General features: G+C 57.5%; 1 protein-coding gene across 2 annotated transcripts in view; it reads left to right on the top strand.

The window, feature by feature from the left end:
- The window catches only part of LOC113994885 (hexokinase-2), a 38012-nt gene extending 15358 nt beyond the window's left edge, over positions 1 to 22654 (top strand). For both annotated transcript variants that reach the window (XM_039384624.1, XM_027734367.2), the window contains exons 2-18: positions 1524 to 1686; positions 8013 to 8161; positions 8412 to 8531; positions 10553 to 10648; positions 10794 to 10893; positions 11205 to 11388; positions 12229 to 12384; positions 12521 to 12754; positions 12962 to 13266; positions 13883 to 14031; positions 14716 to 14835; positions 14925 to 15020; positions 15796 to 15895; positions 15981 to 16164; positions 16421 to 16576; positions 17060 to 17293; positions 18539 to 22654. In XM_039384624.1, the coding sequence (XP_039240558.1) occupies positions 1524 to 1686; positions 8013 to 8161; positions 8412 to 8531; positions 10553 to 10648; positions 10794 to 10893; positions 11205 to 11388; positions 12229 to 12384; positions 12521 to 12754; positions 12962 to 13266; positions 13883 to 14031; positions 14716 to 14835; positions 14925 to 15020; positions 15796 to 15895; positions 15981 to 16164; positions 16421 to 16576; positions 17060 to 17293; positions 18539 to 18683 (2691 nt within the window). In that variant the 3' untranslated portion in view covers positions 18684 to 22654. The remainder of the gene's footprint in view (positions 1 to 1523; positions 1687 to 8012; positions 8162 to 8411; positions 8532 to 10552; positions 10649 to 10793; positions 10894 to 11204; positions 11389 to 12228; positions 12385 to 12520; positions 12755 to 12961; positions 13267 to 13882; positions 14032 to 14715; positions 14836 to 14924; positions 15021 to 15795; positions 15896 to 15980; positions 16165 to 16420; positions 16577 to 17059; positions 17294 to 18538) is intronic.
- The last annotated feature ends 51 nt before the right edge of the window (positions 22655 to 22705 follow it).

The following is a 22705-nucleotide window of genomic DNA, read 5'->3' as shown; positions in this document are numbered from 1 at the left end:
GGTTACTGGTGCCAGTAACCAGAGCCTTCGTACACGGCAGGGAATTTTCAGCAGGTGAAAGCAAACAGGAGAGGAGGGAGGAGTGTTTGACTTTCCTGCTGCTGGGTTGGATAAGGAGAGGCCGGTAAACAGCTGGTACTGGGAAACCTCCAGGTTTCCTTCTTCTTGGCCTTTCCCTCCTGCCTGCCTGGTCTCCCAGCTCCCAATTGCTGGGAAAGAGCTGAAAATACCAGGAGAAGTGAGGAGGAGGAGGTTTTGCCCATCACACCAGTGAGGATGCTGCTGCCCTGCAGATGAAGCATCTCTCCTGGAATGTGCTGGGCCTCCCTCCATCCCCTGACCTCCCTCCATCCCCTGACCTCGCCACTGGGATCTCAGCTCCCAGATTTCCAACAGAGCTGGGGGTGGGGAAAAAAGGGATGCGCTGGAGCACCCTGGGCCTGAAACACAGGCAGCCCAAACCACAGCAGGGCTGTGTTGTGCAGGGATCCATGAGCCTGGGGTCCATGAGTGAGGTCACGCTGGGTGGGTGCAATTAGTTGCCCACAAAATGCCCATTTCCTCCAGCGCAGCCCCATAAAGCACAGCCCGAGCCCGCTTCCGCTGACCCGCCGTACGTGCCTGCAGACAGGTGAGCGCGCGGGGTGGAGTTTTCCTCTTGACTTCTCAGGGCTTGCAGCTGCCCTTTAATTAATTTTAAGTGAAGCTAATTGAAGCAGGGCATCGTTTGGGAGCGGGCAGTGTCCGCCTCTCCCGTTCCCTGCTCTGGCCCGGCCGCACGGACATGCACGGTCAGGGCCAGGGAGGAATCTTTCCATGCCTTTCTTGGGGAAGGCGAGATGCAGATGCCATTTATGGAAGGAGCTGGGCTTCTCCATATCCCCAGCTCAAGGGTATAACGATTTCCAGGAGCAGGGGGTGGATTTCTTGCCTCTCTGGCCGTGGCACCCACTTGTGTCACACCAGCGTGGTTTGCTCAAGGGGGTTGAGTAGCTCTTGGCTCTTGGGGTGACCTCAGCAGCAGAGAAATGACGGGGCAGTGGATTCCTCCCCGGGGGTCAAGGTCAAGGCGTGTTGGTGCCGTGGCGTGGGAAGGGCTCCACACCTGAAAACCTCCATCCCTGACCTCCTGACTCACTCCTGAGTTTGAATTCCTGCTTCTGTAGCAACCTGTTTGGGTGTCTGTAGGTGACTGAGTGGGAAGATGCTGTGGAGCATCAGGTGCAACTCGGGGTTTGGCATTCCCAAGCGGTCTGGGAAGGGAGGCAGCTCCTTGGAGAGCAGCCCTGGATGGCTGGGGGGAGGTGCAGGAGCAGTGGTGGTGATTCCTGGGATGAGCTGTTTCAGCAGTGCTGTGTCGGTGATGTGCCACTGGTGCCATGTCCTGCGCCCTGGGATGGGTCACGACCTGCTCCCGCCCTGCTCCTTGAGAGGGGCTGGCCACTGCCCTGAGCACATCCTGGAGGTTGTACCCCTGTGCCCAAGTCCCCACCCGACCTTCGGGCTTTATGTCCCCCTTTCAGGTCGACAAGTACCTGTACCACATGCGGCTCTCCGATGAGACCCTCCTGGAGGTGTCCCAACGTTTCGAGAAGGAGATGGAGAAGGGGCTGGGAGCAGAGACCAACCCCACCGCCTCCGTGAAGATGCTGCCCACCTTCGTCAGGTCCACCCCGGACGGGACAGGTACCGTGGGAGGGGAGATGCTCCTGGGAGAGCAGAGGGGGGGTGGGACCACTCATCCTCATGGCACTGCCCAAACAGGGATGGCACCACGGCCACCTTCGCTGCTGGTCCTGGGGGCTTCCTCCTGCTCTGGCTGAGCGTGGGGACAGGCCTCATTCCCCCTCTGCTGGCACTGGAGGGGCTCCCAGTTCCCACTGACGGGAGGGAGGGTGGGAAGCTGCCCTGGCATGCCCTTGCTGGCAGGACAGAGACAGTCACGGGTCCGGCTCATCAGATTTCATGAGCAGTGAGGCGGCAGCGCTGCCAGCGCTGTCTGAGAGCCACTGGGGCCGGCAGGAGCAGGGGCTCTGCAGGCTCCTCACAATGGGCCTTTCTGCCCACTTCCCGTGCCTGAGGCACGCTCTGGACAGCCACATACCCAGCTTGTCCCTCTCAGCCCAAAAAACTACCTCCTCTGGCATCCAGAGGGGAAGTTCCTTGTTGCCTCTCCCCGCTTGGTGTTCTGGGGAGGAGCTGGTCTCCATCCCTGCAGCATCACCCCTTGCCCACCAACACGCCCAGGACCCACCAAGTGCTCCGAGCTGGTGGAGTGCTCCTGGCTGCTGAAGGGAAGGAGGGACGGAGCCCTCAGCAGCTGGAGCTGCCCTGGCTCCACATCTGGGATGGCAGCAGTCCAGGAAGAGGCCCTGGGATGGTCAGTCCTGTTGGATGGAGTTGCTCGGAGCTGGGGTTGCTCCAGTGTCGGCACCTCCAGGGGGGTCTGTGAAACCACAGGGGCAGAGGCTGCTGGTCACCAGCAGCAGAGGTGGACAAAGAGGGACGGAGCCAAAAAAACTCATGGCTGCTCTCTGGAGGCAAAGACAGAAGTGGTAGAGTTGTGAAATCACGGAATCACAGACTCATGGAATAGTTTGGGTTGCAAAAGCCCTCTAAGGTCATCAAATCCAACCATTCCCCCAGTGCTGCCTAGGCCAGCACTAACCCATGTCCCGCATGGCTGTTAAATCCATGAGGGATGGGGACTCCACCCCTGCCCTGGGCAGCTGTGCCAGGGCTGGACAACCCTTTCCATGCAGAAACTTTCCCCGATATCCAATTTAAACCTCCCCTGGCACAGCTGGAGGCCGTTCCCTCTCCTCCTGTCCCTTGTTCCCTGGGAGTAGAGCCCGACCCCCCCTGGCTCCCCCCTCCTGTCAGGAAGGTCTCTGGATCACTGGGCAGTGTTGGGTGTTTGCTGGTAATGTCTCAGTGAGGTCTGGGGTGAGTGGTAGCATCTCCTGTGTCCCTGTGAAGACACATCATGGAATGGTTTGGGTGGGAAGGGACCTTAGAGACCATCTCATTCCACCCCCTGCTAAGGACAGGGACACCTTCCACTAGCCCAGGTTGCTCCAAGCCCTGCCCAACCTGGCCTTGGACACTCCAGGGATGGGGCAGCCACAGCTTCTCTGGGCACCCTGTGCCAGGGCCTCCCCACTCTCACAGAGAAGAATTTCTTCCCAATATCCCATCTAAATCCCACCTTTTTTAGTTTAAAACTGTTCCCCCTTGTTCTCTACACCCCCTGCTGAAAGTCTATCTTCACCTTCCTTGTGAGCCCCTTTAATCCCTGAAGCATCTGGGCAATCAGAGCATCCCCTGTGCTCGGCCCCCTCCGTGCACCTACACCCAGGAGCTGGACCTGGCTCCCTGCCCCAGGATCGAGATTCCAATCTATTTAAATGTTGGAGAATATTTGTAATTACAGGGATGGCCAGGAGCTGCCCCTGGGCACGGGAACTGGAGCAGCTGAAGGTGCTGGGTGCTGGTGGAGGGTGTGCCAGTGCTCCCAGCACCCTGACCCTGCTGGGAAGGGAACAGTCCCTCCCCGTGCCCCTCCAGGACAGGTCCTTGGCATCCTGCCCTGCATCAGTGCCCCAGCTGACATTTCTCACCCGGGGCAGGGAGAAGGGGGAACGGCAGCATGGAAAATGTCACTCCAGAGGGGTGCTGGGGCAGTCATGGAGCTGCAGCTGCCCAGGGGGGCTGGGAAATGGGAGGGTTCTGGAGCCAAGAGCTGGAGTTCCCTGTCCAGCTCCAGCTGGATCCAGGCTGTGAGCAGCACCAGCTGCTCTTGGGTTTCGGAGGGGAGGCTGGAAGGTGGCACACGTGCCAAATCCCTGGCACAGATGGTGTTGCTCAGGAGGAGCTCAACGTCCAAGGCTGTGTCCTTCCTTCTTCCCTTTTTTTCAAAGCTCCTGGGCAAAGTCTGACTTGGGCTGGGCACCAAGTCCTGCTCCCACCTGCTCCAGGTGCCAGCAGCTGCTCCCACTTCCAGGACAGGCTTTTCCTCTGCTCCAGGCCTGCTCCTAAATGCCAGTGCCATGGGGCTCCTCACCATCCTCCCACCAAACATCCCTGTCCTTCCCTGCCTCCTGCTGCAGCCCCCATATCTCTGCTGTGGGATTCCACCCCCTGGAAGGCACAGCCAGATCCCACAGCGGGATCCAGGCAGATGAGAGGCGCTTATGGAAATACAAGGTCACATCTGCAGGTTAAGCCAAAACACAGCCCTGGCTCCCAGCTCTTGGAGGCTTCCCTGTTCCCATGGCATGTGATAAGAGGGGGGAATTCTGCTTTGGAAGCAGAAACTCTCCCAGTAACAACTTCTCTTGCTTTGCTGGGCTCCAGCACCCACTGGAATGCCGCCGTGCCGTGCTGGCACTGAGGTGGTGGGGAAGCATATCCTAAATAAGCTTCTCCTTGGATCCCCAGTACCTCTCCCGAGGGCTCTCCCTGCTCAGGGCAACCACCACCTTCCTCCCTGCTCCATTCCTGGTTTTTCCAGGCTTTGCTGGTGTTGCCACGTTTCCTCCTCCATGCTGGTGTTGACACAAGGCTCTTGTGGTGCACCCCCTGTTAAGCCCCAGCAGCTGATAACCCCAGCCTGGAGGTTTCAGGAGGATGCTGCAGGATTTGGGAGTCTAATCCCTGGAAATCTGAAGGGTGGCTGTTCTTGGCAGCACCTTTCCCTTGGCCAGTGGGCTCAGCTCCTGCTGATATCCAGCTGCCTCTGCAGGCAAACCAGCTCCTCTGGCCCATGGGCTTGAAAGCCTTGGAAAAAAACACTGTTTTTATGCCCAAAGTCTCGTGGTTGGGGATTTACTGAATTCCCAGCAAGCTTTCCCAAGGAGGCTGTGGCTGCCTCATCCCTAGAAGTGTCCAAGGCAAGGTTGAATGGGGCTTGGAGCAACCTGGGCTAGTGGAAGAGCAAGGTGGTGGAACTGGCTGGTCTTTAAAATCCCTTTCAACCCAAACCATTCCATGATTCCATGAACTATCTGGCAGGAGGGTAGGGCTGGTGAGGGGTGGCAGTGGGAAGTGCTGAGGTCGATGCCTCAACCTTCTCCTGCATCTCCCCTGGGCAGCAGAGCCTGGACCTGCTCCAACTTTTTCTCTTCCTCTTAATTTTTATTTCCCCAGTTTGACCAAGGGTTCCTCCACAGTGGAACTGCAGTCATTGGGAGGTTGTGGTTCCACTGGGGGTGGGGGTTCTGGGGTGACCAATCTCTGAGGTGCTGGGACATGATCCCACACATGCAGCTCCTCTCCCCTGGCCACTTCCTCTGCCCCACGGGTTCAGAGGCACTCAGCTCTCAGCCTTGGGTGATTTGCCAGGAGCAAGCAGCCCCTGGAATCAGGGCTCCATGTTTGCCCTCCCTGTTTGGTTTGTGGGCTCAGCACCACCTCTGATACCTTATCAGGGGCCATGGGAGCCTGACGGGGACCTGGTGCTGGTCACGGAGCCCATCCCTCAGCTGCATGGCTGCTGCTCTTCCAAGGGAGATTTTGCTGCCTCTTCCCTCCTGCAAAGCTGATCCACCTGGGAACCCACCCCTTGACCTCATCCCTTGCCACCAGGCTGCTTGTGCCCCTCTGGTGGGTGCTGAGCAGTGTGAGGGGGACGGGGGGTGGTGTGTGGGTCCCGCAGTGAGGGCAGGGCAGAGCTGGTCCCACACGGCTCCAGGGGCCACGAGCCCCTCGTGTGGCTTGGCTGAAGCACCGAGTGTGTGAGGGCTGGGCAGGAGGGCAGGATGGCCCCACCCAGGCTCCTTAGCCCTTTTTTTGTGAGCCTTTTGGGTTCCCTGCAATATCTCCAAGGAGCTGAGCAATCTGTGACCCTCTTGGCTCCAGTGCCCTTATCCCTGGCATATTTATCAGCCCCCTGAGGTGCTTTCCATGCTCTGCCAATGAGCAGAGCAGGATCAGTGCCAATGGCAAGGGGAGCAGGAGCACAGCGTGACCTGTGTGTAGGGCAGGACACGATGCCAGTGGTGCCCAGCCAGACCTCACATCCAGCTCTGCCCACCCATGGCTGAGGGGGATCCCTGTGGTGGCCTCACCAAGGACAGTGGGACAGCCAGGAGCTTCTCCAAGGTTTTCCTGGTGTGTTTTTTGTGTGAAGAGCCACCGTGGCCACAAATGCCCCGTGGCTGGCAGACAGGCTGTGAAAGGAACTGCCAAACTGGTTTAAACCTCATGCCTGCAAAGGGTCAAGGGGAGGAGGAGGAAGGGGTGTGCAGGGTCTGGCTGCCCCAGCGCAGGAGCTCGGTGCTCCCATGGCCCCGTGTCCTCCTCCAGCCCCGAATTCTGGCCACACTGCCTCTCTCAGAGCTGTGTCAGGGGCGTTGGCTGAGGAGGGAGGAGCTGCAAAGCTCTGACAGGGTCCAGGTTTCGAGTGGTCTGGGGTTATTGGCTCCTGCGGGGGCTGCAGGGCCCCAGAGATAACTGAAGCTTGGCCAGAACCTCTGCGGGGACTCGCTGGACTTCAGCTCTTATTAAGATAATGGTGTGATAGCCTTGGCACCTCCGTATTCCATTGGCCAGCCCATTCTGGGGTGTGACCTGGGCTGTGCTGGGGGCTGGGCACGGGCTGGTGTCACCAAGAGCTGGGCCCCCACTGCCCTGTGTCACCCTGGGGATATGTGATGGGCTGACCCCCTGGGTGCTGCACTGGCCTCCCTGGGGTGATGCACTGAACCCCTGGGTGATGTTCTGACCCCTCTGGGATGTTGTTCTGACTCCTTGGGTGTTGTTCTGTTCCCCCTTGGGGTGCAGTGCTGACCCCCCAGTGCTCCCTCGTCCTCCACGCTCTCCATCCCCAGCTCTGACCCTGCTGAAGCTGCCTGTGACCCCTGAGCCCTCTCGTTCCTCCTCTCCTCGGAGCTCCAGGGGCAGCTTTCCATGGCCCTTTTCCGCCTCTCTAAAGCTGCTCCAGCTCCCGGTGGGTCCCGTGCCCCGTTCCCTCACCCCGAGCCCTCGGAGGTGACCCCAGGAAAGGCGCCAGGCCCGCTGGAGCCCCGGAGCTGCCTTTTCAGCTGGAGTCACTGGAGATGCCGGCGGCCCCGCTGGCGTGTGCATACTAATAACCCCCGGGTTTTGTCCCAACTGTGGCCCCTTTGTAGCAGCCCCGGCCGGCACAAAGCGGCCCCCGGGCGCCGGGATCGGCCCGGGGGAGCCAGCACAGCACATTTAATGCATTCAGGACTCCGACAGTGCTGATAGAGGGCTTTCCCCGGCCCTCTCCCCACTAAAACAGCCAGCTGGGCGCTTTTCTCGCAGCCCGGGTCCCCAGCCCGGTGAGCTGCCTTGAAAACAAACAGGAGGGGAGACCCTGGGCTCGCCCTTGGGGCTCCCCTCGGAGGAGCCGCCTTCCACCTCCCCCCGGGAAGGCAGCAATGAGCCCCTGAAGGTCTTTTGGAGTTTCTCCCTCCCTGGTTTCCTGCTTCCACCTTCCCGTGGTGCTGGCAGTGTGTGGGATTCCTGGGGCAGGGCAGGGAGCTTGGCCTGGGCTGCACCAGCTGAGCCTCAACAGGATGAGCATTCCCAGATATGAAAAGTTTAGCCAAGCTCTGGTGTTTCCACAACTGCTCACAGGGTTTAACCCCTTGGGAGGGAGGTTTAGGAGCTTCCACCAAGCATCAGTAGGGTCAGCAATGGCTCTGCTGCCTGCTTCCTTTTGGAGCCTGAGGCTGGAGCTCCTCTTCCCTGAGATCACTGTTGGGTTTCTGGGTGGTGCTGGTTGGATTTATCCTCCCCAGGACATCCATATCCAGCTCAAGGGCAGTGCCTTGATCCCCCATCAGCTGTGGGTGTGTCAGGGGTGCAGAGGAGGGTCAGGCCACAGCTCTGATAAAATACCAAACACTATAATAATGATTAAAATAGAGAAATATATTTAAAAATCAGACCATATCCTCATACCTGGGAGGTGGCTGGTTACCCTGGGGCTCTGGCGGGGCGAGGACCCTCCAAGCTCAAAGGTTTCCCTTGTCCTGGTCCCGCAGAGGACGGGGATTTCCTGGCGCTGGACCTCGGTGGCACCAACTTCCGTGTGCTGCGGGTGAAGGTGTCGGACAACGGGCTGCAGAAGGTGGAGATGGAGAACCAGATCTACGCCATCCCCGAGGAGCTCATGCGTGGCAGTGGGGTGCAGGTGGGCCCCCCTCCCTCACCCGCCCCCGGGGTCACCCCGGCACCCCTGGATGTGTCCTGGGGTGGGAGCAGGGCTGGGCATCCCCCCCTGCCTGGTCCAGCAGGAGCCCAGTGGATCCTGTGCCAGGAACAAGAATTCCTGACGGCCGGTGTGGGGATGGGTGAGGGTGGGCAGGGGCGTGGGCACAGCTCCCACTCATCCCCTGGGCGTGGGCAGTCCTGGCAGGTCTCACTCTTTACCCTTTTTCCAGCTTTTTGACCACATCACCGAGTGTTTGGCCAACTTCCTGGACAAGCTGAACATCAAAGACAAGAAACTCCCCCTTGGGTTCACCTTCTCCTTCCCGTGTCACCAGACCAAGCTGGATGAGGTGGGTGAGGGACTGTGGTGGGATGGGCTGAGCTCTCGCTGGGGGTCCCACAACAATTTAGCTCAGGCTTTTGATTAGTCTCATTGATTTTGGGTCATGTGACCTTTCCTGAAGGGCCACATCTCTCATTCGAAGCCATTCCCAAGCTCTGGGTGAAGGAGGGTTAAGAACAGCACTGCCCCTTCTTTGTTATGAATATTTTTGCTGGTGGAATGCCTCCGTGGCTGCACGGTCAGGGACAGAGAGGAGGGAACATTCCTCCAGGGAATGCAGTGCTTGGTGTCACTTCCCAATAATTCTGTTGCTTCTCATCTCCAAACACACCATAAAACCCCTGTTAAAAGGAACATCAATATTTTTTAAGGATAGGTGCCAGGTTGTCTTTTTTAAAGCTGCTTGATGAGAGTGAACAGTGGTGGGTCTCCTGTTTTAGACACGTCTTGGCCAGGTTTTCATAGGATCATGGAATGGTTTGGGCTGAAAGGGACCTTAAAGCCCATCCAGTCCCACCCCCTGCCATGGGCAGGGACACCTTCCACTAGCCCAGGTTGCTCCAAGCCCCGTCCAACCTGGCCTTGGACATTTCCAGGGATGGGGCAGCCACAGCTTCTCTGGGCAACCTATGCCAGGGCCTCCCCACCCTCCCAGCCAGAAATTCCTTCCCAGTATCCCATCTATCCCACCCTCTGTCAGTGTGAAGCCATTGTCTCTTGTCCTGTCACTCCAGGCCCTCGTCCCAAGTCCCTCTCGGCTCTCTTGGAGCCCCTTTAGGCACTGGAAGGGGCTCTGTGGTCTCCTCAGAGTCTTCTGGATTTCTGAATTTTCTGGACTTTACCTCATTTATCTTGAGGGGTTTTCATGTCAGTGAGCTCTGACAGGGTCCCTGTGATGAGCAGTTCCCAGGGTCACCGTGTGTGCCAGCAGAGCTCGGTGCCGGCAGAGCGAGGGATGCACTCCCGGAATTGCGGGGGTCTGGGATATGATGTTTCCATGGGATTCCTCCACGGAAATTGGCTTTTCCCGGGCTGCAGCCCGAGCTCCAGCAGCCCAGTGCACCCAGACGTGCTGAGCACCACATCCCCCCGTGCAGGCGGCGGGGAGGGGGGTCCCTCCGGGCGCTGTCAGCTCTGCTCAGCCGCGGTGACCTCGCTGGGAGACTCCACATCCCGGAGCCCAGCGAGGCACGTGGCCCCTTCCCTGCCACCCACCGCCTCGCGGGGCTCTGGCTCGTGGCGGGGAGGGAGGGGGATGCTTTCCTTGCCCTTATCTCACCCGGCTCTGCAGCGGGATGGAAAGAGAGCGGCTCCATGGAGTGCCGGCCATCCGGCACGTCCTCCCCGGGAGCTGCCGGGGGGCAAGGCTGCTGTGCCTGAGCCACTCTGCAGGGGCAGTGAGGGAGAGGAGGATTAACACTTTCCTCCCGGTAGACACGGGGGCTTTAAAAAAGGAAATTAAAATAAAGAAGCTGCGGGAGGAAGTGCCTGTCCCCCTGACCTTGCCTGGGCTGGGTCTCTCCGTACCGCGGTTTCCCCATCTCTGAGGCAGGGTGGGTGTCAGCCTCACTGAGGGCCCTGTGCCCGGAGTGTTGAAGATTCCAAATGCAGCCGAGTCCTTTTCCTCCCCCCAAGGCTCAGCTCAGCCCCCGGCCAGGTGGCTGCAGTGGAGACAAACCTGGTGCCTCTGGCTATGGGGGCTGCGAGCCCCCTACCCTGCAGGGATAGGTCAAGGAGCATTCCAAGCCCCCCACCCCTCAGGGGTGGGTCATAGACTTGTGAACAGGTTTTGCCCCGGGGTTCCATAAAACCTGGTCACAGGAACCACTTTCCCTCCTGCCGGGGAGCAACGAGCAGGTCTTGTGTTATCTCATGGCCATAAACCTTATCTGACACGGAAACGGGGCTGATGGCGCAGCCGGGGAGCTGCTAAGGGGGGCTCCCCCACAGGGCCCCATGTCCCTTGTTCTGGCAGCCCCAGAGGGTGGGGGTCTCACTCTGAGCCTTCCCTCTGGCTGTTCCCCCCAGAGCATCCTCGTGACGTGGACAAAGGGGTTCAAGTGCAGCAGCGTGGAGGGCAAGGACGTGGTGTCGATGCTGCGCAAGTCCATCAAGAAAAGAGGGGTAAGAGGCTGGGCAGGTGTGTCACCTCCTGGGGCGGTGGGACGGGGGCACACACATCCCTGGGACAGGGTTCCTGGGCTCCATGGTGATGTTTTGGTCTGTTTTGTCTGTGTTGGGTCACCCTCTCTCCTTTCCACCAACTCAGGACTTTGACATCGACATCGTGGCCGTGGTGAACGACACCGTGGGGACCATGATGACCTGTGGCTACGACGACCACAACTGTGAAGTTGGCCTCATCGTTGGTGAGTGAGAGCAAGCAGGTCCATCCCTCCAGGAACTCCAGAGGGAGATCCTGTTTCTTGCAAGCTTCAGGGTCTTTTGGGAAAAAAAAAAAAGAAGAAAAAGAGGGGGATACCAGTGTTGGAAAACCAGCATTGCCCAATGTCTGTTTGCTTCCCTCTTCGCTTTCTTTGGTGCATTGTGCTGTGGCCAAGGGGGAATGAGGGATAATGGGAATGAGGGATAGTGGGAATGAGTGACAATGGGAATGAGGGTTAATGGGAATGGAGGCAAGGCAGTGTCCTCGCTCACTGTGTCCCCATGCTCGGCCCAGGTACTGGAACCAACGCCTGCTACATGGAGGAGATGAGGCACATTGACCTGGTGGAAGGGGATGAGGGTCGGATGTGCATCAACATGGAGTGGGGGGCCTTCGGTGACGATGGTGTCCTCAACGACATCCGGACGGAGTTCGACCGTGAGATCGACATGGGCTCGCTCAACCCTGGCAAACAATTGTGAGCAGATTCTTGGCCTGGGCTCAGGCTCGTGGTTTGCTCGGCATTGTCCGTCCTCCCGTTGTGCTGGAGTCCCTGGGACCAGGGAGGTCATCCCAGCTAACTGGGTCACCATGTCCTCTGCCACTGGAGCGCAGAGGGGCTGTGTCACGAATCGGGGTTGTCCATCCCACCCGCTGCCCTCGTGAGCTGCTCACGTGAACGTGCTGATTCCTGTTCCCTTCTGGCCAGCACTCATCTGCCAGCCCAGGCAAACACCCCCACCTAATGTCCACATCCCAATCCTACAGATCTCCCATTCCCCACATGGCCCCTGGTAGTGTGGGGTGAGCCTGGGGGGACTCTGCAAACTGACTGACCCCCTTCAGGTGTCCACGAGTTCTTGCAGAATGATGGTCATGTCCACAAGGCTTCATATTCTCAGTGATGGGATAAGCTGCTTTGGGAAGGGATTACCTAGATTCCATTTGGGACTGGGAGGCTGCCAATGGGTTTTCAGGTCAACCTGTGGCCACCTTGTGGCACACGCAGCCAAACACACACACATTGTTTAGCCTGGAGAAAAGGAGGCTCAGGGGGGATCTTATGGGGGGGACAGGAGGTTTAGGATGGATATTAGGGAAAATTTCTTCTCTGAAAGGGTGGTCAGGTGTGGAACAGGCTGCCCAGGTGGTGTCACTATCTCTGGGGGGATTTAAAAGCCATGTGGATGTGGCACCTGGGGACATGGGTTAGTGGTGGCCTTGGCAGTGCTGGGGGAATGGTTGGATTTGATGACCTTAGAGGGCTTTTCCAACCCAAACCATTCCACAATTCTATCTCGTGCCTCCCCGTGGACAGGTTTGAGAAGATGATCAGTGGGATGTACATGGGAGAGCTGGTCAGACTCATCCTGGTGAAGATGACCAAGGAAGGGCTGTTGTTTGGGGGAAGGCTCACACCAGACCTGCTCACTACCGGCCACTTTGAGACCAGATACGTCTCTGCCATTGAGAAGTAAGTAGGACCCGTGTCGTGTCCCGGGTCCCAGCCCACCCTCTGATACCCCTGGACAGACCCCACTGCACAGACCCGGCCCGTCACACGGCAAAGGTCGGGTTCCCAGGCCTGAACCCTTTCCTTGCCCCGCCAGGGAGAAGGAAGGGCTGCAGAAAGCTCACGAGATCCTGAGCAAGCTGGGCCTGGAGCCGTCGCACGAGGACTGCGTGGCCACACTGCGCATCTGCCAGATCGTGTCGACGCGCTCGGCCAGCCTGTGCGGGGCCACGCTGGCCGCGGTCCTGCGCCGCATCAAGGACAACAAGGGCGTGGATCGGCTGCGCTCCACCGTCGGCGTGGACGGCTCCGTCTACAAGAAACACCCGCAGTGAGTCCGGGAGCTGGAGGGGACAGGGACGGGGAGCACGGAGGGGGAGCTCGGATCTGCTCCTGCCGGCGGCGGGTGCGGCTCAGCACAAGCGGAGCGTCCCCAAGTGTCCCCCTGAGCACCTCCTTTGGATGCTGGGCGTCCCCAGAGGGTCACTGCCCATGGTGGCACACTCAGGTCCCGTTTCCTCCCCCTCCTCCTCCACAGCTTTGCCCGACGCCTCCACAAGACGGTGCGGAAGCTGCTGCCGGACTGTGAGATCCGGTTCATCCGCTCGGAGGACGGGAGCGGCAAAGGGGCCGCCATGGTGACGGCCGTGGCCTACAGGCTGGATGCCCAGCACAAGGCCCGGCAGAAGATCCTGGAGCCCTTCAAGCTGAGCCACGAGCAGCTGCTGGAGGTGAAGGAAAGGATGAGGAAAGAGATGGAGAAAGGGCTGGGCAAGGAGACGCACGAGGAGGCGACGGTGAAAATGCTGCCCACCTACGTGTGCTCCACTCCAGATGGGACAGGTGACTATCCTGTGGGTAAACCTGCATGTCTCCTGGGTGTAAGCCTGTGTGTGTCCTGCTCAGAGCCAGCATTGCTGCTCCTGATATCCTCAGGAAGGGCTGGATCCTTTGCCATGGCCAGTTCCCTCTTTGTGGCGGGAGTGGCACAAACCTCCAGGATGATACTGGGCAGAGCACGGAGCCTCTGGGACGTTCTGCACCTGACTGCACACAAAGCCTGGCTCTCGCTGTGGTTTTCCCCACAGCAGGACTCTCCCCACCCTCAACCTGGGTTGTGCTCCTGGTTCTGCCTGTGGCTTGGGCGAGTACCTGACCTTGGCTTGAAACCTGTGCAGGTCCTGTGGACTTCAAGGATCCTTGTGGGTCCTTCCAACTGAAGTTATTCCATGGGTTTATGATTCTAAGCCTCATCATTGCCCCAAGTCAGGAGCAAACCTCTCCTCCACTTTCCTACCTGCACCCCCTGTTCCAACCTGCAGCCCCCTGGTCTCCGCTCCCACTCACATCTCGGTTTCCAGCCCTCTCCCAGGAAGAGGGCAGATTTGGATCTGCTCTGTGCCACATTCCAGGTGCTCCATGCTGGGATCTCTCCTGATGATCCTCTCTTGGGTTGCAGAAAAAGGAGATTTCCTCGCCCTGGACCTGGGAGGAACCAACTTCCGCGTGCTGCTGGTGCGCGTCAGGAACGGGAAGCGGCGCGGAGTGGAGATGCACAACAAGATCTACTCCATCCCCGTGGAGATCATGCAGGGCACAGGAGAGGAGGTCAGGATGGGCAGCTGGAGAGGGAAAAGGAGTGTCTTCCCTGGGGTGGCTGGAACAGGGCTCAGCATGGAGCTGATTTTGCCTTTCCAGGGAGCAAAAGCAGGAGTGGGGAAGGCTGGTGCTCTCCTGCCCTTGGAGCAGCGAGTTCTGCCCAAGGCTTTGGAGTCTGGGAAGCTGGAGACTGGTTTTTAGGTTAGAAATGGTGTTATTCCCAGACATGACTGAACCTCCCTGAATCCCACACACTCCACAAGGGCAGATAAGCATCATCCCCATTTCCCAGATAGGGAAACCACAACACAAGCAGGGAGAGACATCTCCGGAGTCTTATGTGGAAAGAGTTTTGCAAACCACTCCGGGCAGAGCTTGGGGACTGGGAGTGTCTCCAGCAGACGGGCTCTGGGGATTCCTTGCAGAGGGACCAGATTCCTGTGTCACCCTGGGGAAGGTGGTACCTCCTCACTGGCCCTTGTCCCTCCTGGGGCCCATGAGGTGGGGTTTTGCAGGGATATGGCCACGTTGTGGGTGGGGAAGAGGGTGAAAAATGGGCTTTTTTGGGTTTGCTCCCCTCCCACAGTGCAGTCCTGGGAATGGATTTGAACATTCCAACAGGTTTGGAATGGGTTGGAATCTCCAGCAGGTTGGGCTGTAATGGTAACTTCTTCTTTGTCTTTGCTCATCCAGCTCTTTGACCACATCGTCCACTGCATCTCCGACTTCCTGGAATACATGGGAATGAAGGGCGTGTCACTCCCGCTCGGGTTCACCTTCTCCTTCCCCTGCCAGCAGAACAACCTGGATGAGGTGACCCCCCCTCCTGCAGCCCCCGTGCCCTGCTGTGCCTCCCCCTTGCCATCCCGGGGGATTCACTGCCGGGTCTTTTCCCACAACAGGGAATTCTCCTGAAGTGGACAAAGGGCTTTAAGGCGACGGGCTGTGAGGGAGAGGACGTGGTGGGGCTGCTGAAGGAGGCGATTCACCGCAGGGAGGTGAGCGGACACGGCGCCGGGAGGAGCCGGCGGCTGCTCCCACGTCCCGGCTGTCTTTGGCATTGTTAATTGGCCTGTAAAACAAATTACTGGGCTGAGCTCAGGGCTAATGAGTGTCGGAAGTTTCACAGCTGCCCTTACTCATCACTTTGGTTGGATTTTCAGACCCTGGAGCCACAGGCTGGCTCCTGGCCAGGGCTGGAGCAGACTTGTCTGGCCATGGCTTCAGGAGACACGAGCTCCTTTCCTCAGCACAGACCACCCAGAGCTCCTGCCCGGGGGCTGCTCCTGGCAGGGCTGACCCAGCCCCTCTGAACTCGGAGGGGTCTGAGCTCTGAGCCCCCCCTGCAGCCGGCTGGGGCTGCAGGATGTCCGTGGAGGTGGGTGGTCATGGAGGACAGGTGGTGATAGGACAAGGGGAAACAGTTTTAAACTAAAAGAAGAGAGATTTAGATTGGATGTTAGAAAGAAATTCCTCCCTGTAAGGGTGGCGAGGCCCTGGCACAGGTTGCCCAGAGAAGCTGTGGCTGTTCCATCCCTGGAAGTGTCCAAGGCCAGGCTGGACGGGGCTTGGAGCAACCTGGACTAGTGAAAGGTGTCCCTGCCCATGGCAGGGGGTGGAATGAGATGAACATTACAATCCCTTCCAGCCCAAACCATTCTGGGATTCTATGACTCCCACACTCACAGTCAAGTCCTTTCCCAGCCATGGGAGCAGAGGTAGCTGGAATTCCAAGTCCTCCAGGAATAACCCGTGCAATCCCATCCTCTGCAGGAGTTCGACCTGGACGTGGTGGCAGTGGTGAATGACACAGTTGGCACCATGATGACCTGTGGGTACGAGGATCCCCTCTGTGAAGTTGGGCTGATCGTCGGTGAGGACTCAACTGCCTTTGGGAGCTCGGCTGCCCCGGGGGTGCAGGAGGTGTCTCAGGGCTCTTATCCTGCTCCTCTCCACAGGCACGGGGAGCAACGCCTGCTACATGGAGGAGATGAGGAACGTGGAGCTGGTGGAAGGGGACGAGGGCAGGATGTGTGTCAACATGGAGTGGGGGGCCTTCGGAGACAGCGGGTGCTTGGACGACGTACGGACGGAGTTCGACGTGGCGGTGGATGAGCTGTCCCTCAACCCTGGGAAGCAGAGGTGGGTGGTGGCTTTGGGGAGCTGGAAGAGTCCAGGAACAGTTCTGCCCCTTAGTGGATCCCGGGGATGATGAGCAGGGCAGAGGTTGGCTTTGGGACACGCCGATGTGTCCCCTGTCCCTGCCCGCGGGGTGGGGGCTGTGCTGCTGGGCTTGCTCCAGGGGGTTGTGCCAAAGGCACCTGGTAGAACTGGAATCCCCATCCAGACCCAGTGTCCCCTCTCATCCTGATGTCCAGCCTCATGTTTTCCTTCCCAGGTTTGAGAAGATGATCAGTGGGATGTACCTGGGGGAGATCGTCCGCAACATCCTGATGGATTTCACCAAGCGAGGGCTCCTCTTCCGGGGACGGATCTCGGAGAGGCTGAAGACCAGAGGGATCTTTGAGACCAAGTTCCTGTCCCAGATAGAGAGGTGAGTCCCAGCAGGCGGGTGAGCACCAGCTGTCAGTCAGAGCAGGGGTAGAGTTTGGGGAAAGCATTCCCAGGGCTGGCAGGAGAAGTCCCAACACTCGGTCTGGAGCCAGGATGACCCAGGGTGGTGCCACGCAGATAAATCAGCAGAATCCACGTGGTTCTGGCGGCGCCGGTGTGGAGAGGCTAGGAGACTGTCTGGGGTTGGCAGAACAGATGCCTCTTTATCCTCTACCCTGGGCAGAGGGGGCCATGGGTTCCATGGGTGTCACGCTCCAATTCCGTGGCTTTGTCCTGAAATAGCCTCCCTGATTAGGATGTGACACCAGGGCCACACCCAGGTCTGAAAGCTGAGGTTGGAGGGGGGCTGCAGAGCCGCCGTGACCCAAGCCCTGAGTCTCTGGGCTCTGTGGGACGCAGACAAGGAAGGGGAAGCTGCGCCTCCTACCCGCCCCACCTCCTAACGCTGCCCCGTGTCCTCCAGCGACTGCCTGGCCCTGCTCCAGGTGCGCTCCATCCTGCAGCACCTGGGGCTGGAGTCCACGTGCGACGACAGCATCATCGTGAAGGAGGTGTGCACGGTGGTGGCGCGGCGGGCGGCGCAGCTCTGCGGGGCCGGCATGGCCGCCGTGGTGGACAAGATCCGCGAGAACCGCGGCCTCGACTTCCTCAAGGTCACGGTCGGCGTGGACGGGACGCTCTACAAGCTGCACCCTCAGTGAGTGGCTCAGGGGGCTGGGGTTGTGTTCCTGGGGGGCTCCACCCGCCCACCCGGGGCGGTCACGGTGCACAGGGGAAGGTTCAGGAGTTAGTGGGAGAGGATTTGAGGTGGTTTTGGGATGCAAGGGCTGCCAGCAGCTCACTGACCCCAACTCGAGGCACAGCAAGAGCCAGCTGCTCCCTAAAGGAGGGGGCACCAAGACAGGTAATGCAGCAGGGACCTCCCTCCAGGCCCACCAGAGCTGGTGGTGACCAGGTTCAACCAGGACTCCAAGTCAGGGGGATGGAGCAGGCCTGAACCAAGAGGTGAGGCTGTGAGCTGGATCACAAAGGTCCATGGCCACACAAAAATGTGGCCATGCCAGAGGTGAAGGGTGGTGCTGCTGGACAGTGGGGCTCAGACAGGGACTAAAACACTGGACTGAGCTTAAATAGGTCTCAGGGGCCCATGGGCAAAGGGAGGCTCTGAAAACCCCCCCAGGGGAGGCTGTTGAGGTTTATTAGTGCTCTCAGGGCTCAGTGGGACTTGAGAAGGGGCTGGGTTTAGTCCTGAGTGGAGGCACAGCATGGCTGTGTTGTAACTATGGGCTTGGGCTGAAGCATGGAGACTTGGGCTTTCCAAGCCTCATCCCTGGCAGCTCCGTCTCCATCCATCTGTCCATCCAACCAACTATTCATCCATCCACCTACCCACCCAGCCACCCATCCATCCATCATCCAGCCATCCGTCTCCTCATCCATCCATCCCTCCATCCCCCATCCATCATCCATCCATCCATCCATCCCCTCATCCATCCCCTCATCCATCCATCCATCCATCCACACCCATCCATCATCCATCCATCCATCCATCCATCCATCCCCTCATCCATCCACCCATCCATCCCCTCATCCATCCCCTCATCCATCCATCCATCCATCCATCCATCCATCCCCTCATCCATCCACCCAGCCATCCCCTCATCCATCCCCTCATCCGTCCATCCATCCACCCATCCATCCCCTCATCCATCCCCTCATCCATCCCCTCATCCATCCATCCATCCATCCATCCATCCATCCATCCATCCATCCATCCATCCATCCCCTCATCCATCCATCCATCACTCACCACCCACCCACTCCCGTCCCTGCCCTGGGGGTCTCGGTGCTCCTCGAGGCTCTGGGGAAGGCAGTGAGGGGTTGGGGGCTGTCCCCTTCTCCCCACAGCCAGTCCAACCAGCGCCTCTGCCTGTCCCTGCAGCTTCTCCACCGTCATGCACCAGACAGTGAAGGAGTTGTCCCCCAAGTGCGAAGTGACCTTCCTGCAGTCGGAGGACGGCAGCGGCAAAGGCGCCGCGCTCATCACGGCCGTGGCCTGTCGCATCCGCGAGGCCGGGCAGCGGTAGAGGGGGAGCTCTGCCCACCAGCTTGGTTTCAGCAGAACAGGACGGTTCCTCCCCGACCCCTCCCTCCCTCGGTGCACACACTCACACACCCCTCCCCTCCGAGCAGATTTGTAGCTTTACTTGTTCTCCGAGACGCCGCGGTGGGACTGGAGATGCCGTGGGCTCTGTACAAAGTGTTGTCGTAGGAGTTTCCTTGCATGCCATAAAACCACCTGTCGAGTAAAGCTCACAGTGTCTTTTGGCTTCTCCCTGCATTCCCAGGCAGAGCTGGAGCTGTCCCACCCGCAGCCTCCTCCATCACACCCCAGCTCTCCTCCCACCCCCCCAACCTCCTGCCCCTCCCCTCGTAGGGATAATGCTCAGATAATTAAGACACTGCATTGTCACTTTAATGGTACCTATTTATGTTTGTCGAGTCGTAGGTGTCCATGCTGTAGAAGCAAACCTCTAAGATTGGGCTAAAGACCTCCACTAGTCTTTTACCCTGATCAAGGCTGTATTATTTCCATGAAAGTCATGGTAACTCTTAAAGCACAGGGTGCAGAATTCCAACGGCGTGGGCCGAGGCTGCACTGGAGGTACCACGTACCTCCCTTGGTGAGCAATATTAGAGAACCTGCTGGAGCCGGCTCAGAGGGGCCCCTCGACCTGCTCCAGCAGAGCACGTGCCTGGAAATAATTGGGGACTCAGGGTCTAATCCCATTTCCTGACCTCTCCCCCACGCCCCAAGTAGAGTGTAGGAGCGTGGCATGTACGTAGGGTCGCGTTACACCCCTGACACCACTCCCCCTTCCTTCCCCGGTGCACGTGTGGGCACGAGGGGCTGCCATGGGTCAGTGTCCCCCCCGGAGCCCCCCACTCGTGGCCGTGTGTCTGCCCCCGGCGCGGTGAGTCCGGTTTGCTTTGTGTCTGTGAAATAGTTCTGCGGCTGCAGCCTTTAGGTGGCACCTGGATTTATACACTGTATATTTATGTTTTAAGAGATCTGACGTCTTTTTATGTACATAGTCTGGGGGGGTTGTATGGCTTAGTTTTAACATCACCTTTTCATGTCATTGAAGAATGGTACAGAGTAATTATTTTCTTTTTTATTTTTCTCGTGTAATTTTTTTTTTTTTTTAATTTAAAATTTTCTTGGGGTAGAACTGGAGGAAGAGACCCAAATTCCTGAGGATGGCTGTACAAAAGGTTTGGGCATTCTGACTTTATCACCAGGACAAAAGGGAAAGCAGAAAGCCAGGGAGCAGCGGGGCCCTGTGGTAATGGTGACGCTGCCGGGTTTAGGCTGGGTTTAACCCTAAGAGAGGTTTTATTTTGTCCCCTGCCCTCCCCAGCTGTGCTCTGGAAGGTCATGTGGGTGGGTGAGATGACCCCAGGGCTCTGCAGGGCTCTCGACCTCCTGTCACCGTCCTGGCTGAGCACCGACGGTGCCCGTGGGATCTCAGTGAGGCACCACGAAGCCAACCCCACCTCCTCGGGGAGGTGACAGGAATTGGTGTCACTTCATTCCCATTTGACATCCTCAGGGCTGTCTGAGTGTCCCCAGGGACACAGCATCACTTGTGTGCCACAGCAAAACACAGAGATTAATTTTTGCCAACATAAAAGTCTGGATGAACTAAACCCTGCAGGGTCTCTGCCCCGGGGAGCAGAGGCCAACAGAGGGGGGGGGTTCCTGTAAATATTTAGCAGAAGATAATGAAATTCCAGTGATGTACAAAAAAAGATAATAACTAATAATCCCCACAAACAGCCCTTCAGATTGGAGGATAGAGTTTTTGTCTATTTTTATGTATATTTTTATACTGCTTGGGGTAACCTCATTACCAAAAGTCTCTCTTCTGTGTTGGGGGTCAAGTTCAGTAGCACAATTTTAAAGCAAAATTACTCTTTGGGGCATTTTAAATGCTTATTTTTTTATAAGCCTCGAGGCAATAATAACAAATAAAACCTGTGTATAGAAATGATGTAAGAAACCAAGTTTAGTGGAAGTTTTAGAAGGTGTCAAATAAATTCTTGAAGGATGATACAGAAATCCTCTAATCTGGTACCAAGCAGTTTTGTGTGATTTTTTTTCAGAAAACCAGCATTTTGCCTACTGAAAAATGGAAACAGAGATGTTTTTAGCTGCTGAACTGTGCAGAGTTGCATTAGTGGCTGTTTTTACTCTTAGCCAGTCGTTCCCCTTCTGAAATCTGTAGTGTTTTCATTGGTTAGTGAGAGGAATTCTATACAACAGTAGTTTCGGGGCAGAATGGGAAAGATTGGGATCTGAGCAGCCCTGCTTTTGATTCAGGCTTCGATCACTGGAGCAGGTGACTGACAGGGTGAGAGGGAAAGGTGGGGAGCTGAGTTTGGAGCAGGGTCACCACAGTCCCCTCACCTGTGTGGGGTGAAGGATGGGCTGGAGAGGGGCAGGAAGGATCAGCCCTGAGCTCACAGGGCAGGGGGGTGGGTTTTTGGCTGGGTTTGGTCAGAGGGACACATCCCTGGATACCCACCTGGATATCCAGGAGAATCCCTTAAGGCCAGGAAGCTTTTGCTTTGACTCAGAAGGAAGCAGGGCCTGGAATGTTCCCAGTTCAAAGCAATACTTGAAGCGTTAGAAGACCCCCGTGTCCCCTGGGAGCAGATCTGCCCTCCAGGGCTGGCAGGAGGGGCTGTGGGACGACCTGCAGGGATCTGTGCTCCCACAGATCCTGCAGGGATCTGTGCTCCTTGTTGTGCCCCCGGGGACGAGCACCGGGTGTTTCCTGTACAGTCTGACTGTAGTGGCTGGGACCTCATGCCATGGGATGTTCTGTGAATGTGTTAAAATGAAGAAGGGAAGATTAAATCCTAATTATTGATATGAAGGGAAGATCAAATCTGTAGGGACAGACGGACAGACTGCTCAGACTGACTTGCCCAGTCTGTGTCTTCCCTCCAGGAAGAAGTGCTGCTTTGTGGATTTAGGATGGCTTTGTTTTACTTGGTTGTTCCCATTTGGATGCATTTTCTTTGCACTCCTGGTGTTCCAGCACGTTCCCAGGCAGGCAGGCAGCAGAGTCTCTGGCCTTTCCTCCCTAGCAATTCTCTCCTCGTTGGTACTTTGGCCAGGATTTTATGGGGGTTTTAATATATATATATAGTTATATATAAACACAATCAGCATATACACAAATATATATATAAACACAACCAGCAAATTATCGAGCCTGGCAAGTGGAATTTACCTCTTCCTGGAGTCCAAGGCTGCTTAGGGAGAAGCTCATGTTCTGTCACCCAGGGTGTGCAGTTCCTATCTGTGGGCACAGACCTCTGGCCCCGGGTGCAGTTTGACCCCAGATAAGCGGTGCCTGCTCTCCCTTATCAGACAATCCAAACCAGCTGGCAGAGACAAGGGGGTGAAAGGTCCGAGTGCACGGGAGGGGAGAGGTGTAAAACTGTGGCAGCAACCACCGTGCAAGGGTGATACCAGGTAACAACAAAATCAACCGGGCTGGGGGAGCCCTGAGCCCCCAGCCCAGCACAGCCCCCTCCCCTCTAGAAGGCGAGGGACAAACCTGCTCCTGGCACATCATTGGCTTGCTCTGGTAAAACAATGAAGGCAAAAAGAGGCAATTCCTGCTCACAAGGGAAATCTGGAGAGAGGGAAATTCTCTGCCTTGTGACATCCTGAGCAGTCTGAAACCTTTCTGGCCTGAAGCAAAGAAAATGCATCTGGATGTGGGCGCTGGCTCCGCGGGCAGGGGAGTCATAAAGCCAAAGACTGTGTGGCTGCAGAAACGAGTGCTGTAGATTCACCTGATGTTGTTCTTTCGTGTTTACAATATTTATTTTTAGCAATTGACTGCAATGATATTATATATAGGCTTCCTTATTTTTGTACTTTTCATACCGTTCCCCCGAGTGTGGTGTTTGTACTGCCCATGTCCCCCGGCCACCACTGCTGCTCCTGTCAGTGACAATAAAGAGAGAAAAACCACCACCCACTGCAGGAATTGTGTGTGCTTCGCTTCCTGGGCTCCCCTCACCCCCC

Source organism: Pipra filicauda, unplaced genomic scaffold (genome assembly GCF_003945595.2).
Source record: "Pipra filicauda isolate LSUMZ 115617 unplaced genomic scaffold, ASM394559v2 scaffold364_size791107_pilon, whole genome shotgun sequence".
Lineage (NCBI taxonomy): Eukaryota > Metazoa > Chordata > Aves > Passeriformes > Pipridae > Pipra > Pipra filicauda.
The sequence above is the reverse complement of the archived record's forward strand: the minus strand, read 5'-3'. Positions and strand labels throughout refer to the sequence as shown.